The sequence below is a fragment of the Miniopterus natalensis genome, chromosome 2 (genome assembly GCF_054644295.1).
Source record: "Miniopterus natalensis isolate mMinNat1 chromosome 2, mMinNat1.hap1, whole genome shotgun sequence".
Taxonomy (NCBI): domain Eukaryota; kingdom Metazoa; phylum Chordata; class Mammalia; order Chiroptera; family Miniopteridae; genus Miniopterus; species Miniopterus natalensis.
Genome location: NC_142082.1, coordinates 182,092,993 through 182,099,245, shown reverse-complemented (window position 1 = coordinate 182,099,245; position 6,253 = coordinate 182,092,993). Strand labels below are relative to the sequence as shown.

The 6,253-nt window shown below is 57.6% G+C and overlaps 1 protein-coding gene across 1 annotated transcript; it reads right to left on the bottom strand.

The window, feature by feature from the left end:
* Nucleotides 1-2,466: 2,466 nt before the first annotated feature.
* On the bottom strand, nt 2,467-4,690 carry MCHR1 (melanin concentrating hormone receptor 1). The gene is made up of 2 exons (XM_087814942.1): nt 4,594-4,690; nt 2,467-3,434 (listed from the first exon to the last, which is right to left on the bottom strand). Exons 1-2 carry the CDS (start codon nt 4,673-4,675, stop codon nt 2,467-2,469), a joined length of 1,050 nt encoding a protein of 349 aa, XP_087671068.1. The 5' UTR covers nt 4,676-4,690.
* Between the last annotated feature and the right edge of the window lie 1,563 nt (nt 4,691-6,253).

Here is a 6,253-nt window from a genome sequence, read left to right as displayed (position 1 = left end):
GAGAGTCTGTCCTGATGGCAGAGTTCGAGCCCTTGGATCCAGCCAATATTTAAAGCTTTACATAGCCCTGAATTTTTCCACTTAACAGGCCAATACATTCTCCTTTCTTGCGCAAATCAGTGGGAGTTGGATTTCTGTCACGACCAAAAAAGCTCTTGCCAGTTCAGTTGTCTCATTCAGCTCGGGCCGCTATAATAAAAACACCATAAACAACAGACATTCGGTGGTGTGTACAGACGAAGGGAGCCCGCATTGCTTCTTGTTCAGTGGCAGTCACCTCAGGTGTGTTCAGTCTGCTGCGGGATCAGGCTGGGGACAGTGCCCTCACCCCCGTTAGAGTCTCCTTGCCCCTATTTGCCCTGACTTCATCTCTCCCCTGATCTTCTCCCCTCTGTTCTGTTTACATCACCACCCACTCACTTTTCTGACTGAACCCACTTCGCTCCCAGTTAAGGTTTCAATGTGGGGCTGGGAGCTGAAAGAAGGGGTGTTGCCCTCCCTAGGAGTTACAGGGCCATCAGCAGGGTGGTCACCCAACTACAGAGCTGTTGACTTGGTCACTTCCATTTCCTGGGAGAGGCCACCTCACCTATTTCTTCTCCCAGATTCCTGGGGGTGGAGGTTGAAGATAGACCGGTGGGCAAGCCTTTCATAGGCAAATCAGATTCAGGAAAACCTCCAGTGGATAGGAGTTGCCTCAAGGCTCCCCAAAGAATCTTTTTTCTTTTGTTGGATGCGCATCTAAAATATACCTGGAGTTTCCCTCCGGCAGCTAGAGAACCCATTGTCAGCAAGCAGGGAAAAGGAACCATCATCAGCTTCCCAACCCCCAAGCTGGATGGAGTGGAAACCAAGCTGAGAAGTACTACTTGATAATGGTGATAAGAAGAGCTCCTGGAACCCCAAGAAGCTGCCCAAAAGTTTGTAAAACAGGGCACCTGCTGCAATTCTGCAAAAACACAATACTGGCAAGAAGAGGCTGTGCCGGTGCACCTGCTTTAAGGGTGCATTGGACAAGTTGGAGGCTCAGAGGCTCCCAGTTTGCTCCTACTAGCTCATCCACATCTGCTGAGCAGTTTGCGAAGGACTCCTGGCTCCGCGCCTCTCTCGGTGAAGCAGCTGAGAAGCGCAGCCTTGGCTGCCGCCCAGCGGCCCCGTCTGTAATCTTCCTGCTCAACGTGGCTCAGTCCAGATCCGAGCAGCTGCAAGAAGCAGGCTCCGGCTGCCTGCCGGAGAAGCCAGCCCTGTGACCAGTGACTCAGCGGGGGAGGTGGCAGTGGGACCTGGAGCCTGAGGGGCCAGCACTGCTGACAACCTAGCACTTTTGAGCAGCAGACAGGAAGCTGAGTTCTGAGAACAAGCCCAGCAGCAGAACTGCAATCTAATGAATTCACAGTAATTCCATTTGTGTCACTGAGTCCTCCCCGTGGGTTAGATAAGCAGAGACCCTGCTTTTTGCTTCCTAAAATGTAGCCTGGACCAACGTCTAGATTCCAAAGCCAGGTGATCCCTCTTGCCTTTTCTGGCACCCACTCCACCCCACTCCACCCCAACCCTCAAGCCCAAGTAGTTACACAGGAGCTTCCAGAGAGATGTGGGTGGAGAGTATCCTTTATTTTTATTATGAGAGAAAGGGTCACAGCAAAAAGATGGTGCCAACACACCGGGCATCAGAATGACCTGCACATGAAGGACACTGATGGGCACTCACTCTGGATCTGGTGATTGACACATGTGCCCCACGGTGACAATGTGCCCGCAGTTGCAAAAACCCCCTTGTGCCTCCCTAGTTTTTTTAAAATTTCAAGACAACCCACCCCCACCCACCCATTTAGCCTTGTCATTCTCAATCGGATCTCCTAGCAAATTGGCCTTTTACTTCTGTGGGCTCAGAACCCCCCACCCCCAGATAATAAACATGCACCTCCTAGAGATACAGGGAGATGGACACAGGATGCTGGAACATGGAGAGACATCAGGCTTCCTTTTTCATCACCGTCCAGCTTGGGAGAAAGGCTGCCTCCACCCTACCAACCAGAGATGGAAAGGGTGTGGGGGCCGCACCACCTTCCCCATCTCCCCAGGGCCCCGCTGCGCTGTGGGGCCCCGCTGCGCACACCCAGGCCCTGAGTGATTTTAAACAAACCTCTTCTCTGGGGAAAAAGACATTTGGGAGCTAGCCAGCCCAGGGCTCAACTGAACATTTAAAGCAAAATTTTCTTCTTGCTCAGTTTCTGTTCTACCCAAAGGTTCCATCCTGCTCTCCCAAGGGGATTTCTGATGCTTGAAGCCCCTAGCCTGGCTTGGAGCCTTCCCAGCAAATTGTGGGCCCCGTGGACGGTGTTTGGAGGCAGCAACCCCTCACCACCTAGCCTCCCAGAGCGGTCTCAGGTTTTTATCAGTATCTCTCCCCATGATCTGCTGTGGGGTCCTGACTTGGAGGTGCCGGGGGTAGCAGGGGAAGTGTCAGGCGCCCTTGCTTTCTGTCCTCTCCTCGTCGTTGCTGACGGCTCGAAGCTGCCCCTGGGCCGCAGGCTTCACCGACAGGACCAGGCGTTTGCGGAACGTCTCACAGAGCACGATGTACACGAAGGGGTTGAGGCAGCTGTTGGCGTAGCCCAGGCTGATGGCCGCGTTGTACAGGTAGACGAAGGTGAGCGTCGGGCGGCTGATGGACAGCTGGGTCAGCTGTAGCACGTAGTAGGGTGCCCAGCACACAAAGAAGACCAGGCAGATGGCAATGGCCGTGCGGGTCACCTTCTTTGTCCTCAGCCGGATGCTGCGTTGACAAGCAGGAGCCACGGAGGACGTCATGCGCTGCAGGATCCTCACATACGCGGCTGTGATGACCACAAAGGGCAAGGCAAAGGCCAGGAAAAACTGGTACAAGGTGAACCAGTAGAGGTCGGTGTCCGGGTTGGGCAGGCGGATGCCACAGCCCACTGTGCCCCCCGGGAAGGGGATGAGCCTGGCATAGAGCCACACAGGGGTGATGCTGATGAAGGAGAGGGCCCACAGGAGGCAGATCACCAGGGTGGCCACGGAGGGCTTCCGGAACTTGGTGGAGGAGATGGGGTGCACAGTGGCCAGGTAGCGGTCGATGGCCATGGCAGTCAGGATGTAGGTGCTGGTGAACTGACTGTTGGCGTCCATGGCCGTGATGAGGGTGCACATGGTCTCTCCAAAGTGCCAGACCCCATTGCCCATGAGCTGGTGGATCATGAAGGGCATGCCCAGGAGGAAGAGGAGGTCCACTACCGAGAGGTTGATGATGAAGATGTCGGGGACGTTGCTGCACCAGTGCAGCTTGGACTTCTTCACCACCGCGAAGATGACCGTGGCGTTCCCCACGATGCCCAGGAGGCAGATGGTGCCGAACACCGAAGGCATGATGATGTTGATGTAGGAGACCCTCCCTGTGCGGGGAGGCGGCCCTGGGGACAGAAGGAGCAAGTGCCAATCACCAGACGTGGACTCTGCTCTCTGAGGGCTGACATCCGGCTGGCGACTGGCGTGCTCACTCCGGCCGCTCTTGCTGGCCTTGCACCCTCCCTGCCAGCCCAGCTCAGGGCCCACCGGCCATTCGCCCGGAATTCTCCCTTCTCGCCTTCCCGGTCGCCCTCCAGCACTGGTGCTGCCCCATCCTGCCCCCCCCCCGCCCCCCCCACCGGCATCCTGGTCAGTCCCCCTAGATCCTAACGCAACACCTGTTAGTTGAAGGACTGGGTCCTTTGCCTCCTGCATTGTTTCATAAGACAGTCAACAGCTACAGCTGTCTGCAGAGAATTATTCTGTGGGCCCCGGGCTTCACCAGGACACCGCAGCCAAGAGGACATGAAAGTGTGTGTGCATGTGCATGCATGTGTGCGCGTGTATGTGCATGCTTGTGTGCGTGTGTGTGCATTTGTACGTGCGTGTGTGTGTATGTATGTACTTTCTCTTCTATTTGCAGCCCTGATCATTTCATTTTAGAAATCACTGGTTGGAGCTGTGCACTGATTCCTGGATCTCTGGGGAGGCTTCTGCCCCTTAGGCCCGGAGCCCTCCCCTCCCCCGGGACCCTGAGCCTGGGCTTTGGGGGGGGGGGGGGGCAGAAACCCAAGTGGTGTGTTGCAGCCCAGCTGCCCAAGAATTCTCTTCACACAAACCTTTCCTTTCTCTCCCAAAGCTAGAATCTCGGGGCATCTCAGCTCTGGAGATGCCAGGCAGCCTCAGTCACCGGGAGAGTGAAGCCCTGCGAGCTGCCCCTTCCCACCGCCGCCGCGGGGGCAGCGGGATGGCTCGGACCCCGTTCCTGCAGTTGGAGTAAGAAGCCAGGGCAGCTGCCTCCCCACACGCGGTCCTGCAGCCCGGGTCCCCCGCTGGCGCTTCCAGCCTCGAGCGCCCCCTGCAAAGCGCGCGGGGGACGCGCGGCGACCCCCGCGAAGGGGCCCCGCAGGCTCCGGCCCCTCGGCCGTGCGCGCCCCGCCCCTTGCCCCGGAGCCCGGCGGGCTGCGGGGCTCGCAGGAAAGTTTCCCAGGCAGTTGGGCTCAGGGGTGAAGCCTCCCCCGCTCCCCCCAGCGCTGGGGGCAGGCTCCCCGCGACCCCACTCACCGGCCGCGGTGAGGTTGTCCGGGCCAGCGGAGGTGTTGCTGGCGTTGGGGCCCGCGGCCAGCAGCGCGGCGTCCAGGTCCATCCCGCCCGCGCCCGCGCCCCGCCGGCTGCCGCAGCCTCGGCGCCCGCGCGCGTCCTGGGCGCGCCCCGCAGTCCCCACGGGGGTCTCCCCGCCGCTGCCGCCCAGCCCGCCGCTCTCCCCGCTCCCTCCTTCCCGGCTCCCACTGACATCACCTAGACTCGTTCACATTCGGAGGCAGATGCACATTAACCTCTTCAGCCCCGCGCTGCAGTGCCCACAGCTGACAGCCCGCGGAGCCAGGGGCCCCGGGAAGCCTGGGGGGACCCTCTCTCTCAGGCCCCCCGGCACGGAGGCGCCTCCTTCCCACTCGCGGGGGCTGTGTCTCTTGGGCTCACAGGGAGCCCTGCCTGCTTCTTGCGAGGTGTCTGCAAAGGCCAATGGGCTGCCTCCCACCGGAGGAAAGACAGAGCCTGGCCTGTCTCCTAACCGCAGGTCGGGGTGGCTGGGCCACCTGGAGGGGACTGTATGACTATTCACAGAGCTTGGGAGTGGAAGGCTTGGACCACAGGGTGCCTGCCCCTGCAAGCCACCCTCAGCCCCTTCCAGAGCCCCACGGATTCCAAACATCCTGCTGGTGAGACTGCCAGTGTCCTCTCCCCCTGAGGAGCTGCTGGCTGCTGGGCCTCTGGCCGGCTCTCAGAGGTGACTTGGGCCCTCCATGCTGGTGACGGCCAGAGTGTCAGAGCCCAGAAGGGATAAACTCCCCTCTGTATGCGATCGGCATGGACTAGACTCACAGAGGTTTTGTTTTCCTAAATGCTCTGAGGTCCTTGGGGTTTTTACCTGGGATTCCTTGAGACAAATTTCAGAACATCAACCCCCAAAGAGATCATCAACCAGGAGCAGCCTTAGAGGGCAAAGCATGGATGAATTCTCTGCAGAGGCATTCTGTGGCCCACCTTCCCGGCCCCTCATGGCCAAGAGCGGCCACCACACCCACTGCCGGACTCAGGAGCTGGAGGTTCAAGGTAGTTATGGCCTGATCCTTACACGCTGCTTCAGCCTTATTTATTTATTTGCGCTATCCAACAAATATTTATTGAGTACTTAATACTTGCCAAGCACTGTTCTAGGTTCTGTATTAAAAAACAAAATAAAACACAATAAAGTCCCAGAGCCTCTGTCCTCATGGAGATTTCATTCAAATTGGGGAGGAGACGGAAAATATACCAAAAAATGAAAAAGACGAGTTATGGTATTGGTGATCAGTGCTGTGAAAAACTTCAAGCAGGGCGAGGGGCCCAGGGAACAGCAGGGAGGTGGAGGTTACTGTTTTACACAGGAAGGCCTCTCTGAGAAGTGTTTCAAGAAGAATCCTGAAGGAAGTGAAGACCACGTTTGGAAATATCTAGAGGAAGAACGTTCTAGGCAGTAGAAATAGCCAGTGCAAAGGCCCTGAGGCAAGAGTGCACTGGGTGTCCATGAAGATCAATCAGTGTGGCTATAGGAGGACAAGGGACAGATGAGCAGGAGAACAACAAATCGGGGGGGAAATATTGGGAGGGCGGGTTCTGTCAGGCCCTGTCAGCCTCTGTAAGGACTTCAGCTTTTCCTTTAGGGGAAATGGGAGCCACTGGA

Coding starts and splice junctions, on each gene's coding strand:
- MCHR1 (XM_087814942.1), bottom strand. CDS start 4,675: ATGGACCTGGACGCCGCGCTGCTGGCCGCGGGCCCCAACGCCAGCAAC. Junction 3,435..4,593: donor GGACAACCTCACCGCGGCCG/GTGAGTGGGGTC, acceptor TTCTGTCCCCAG/GGCCGCCTCCCCGCACAGGG.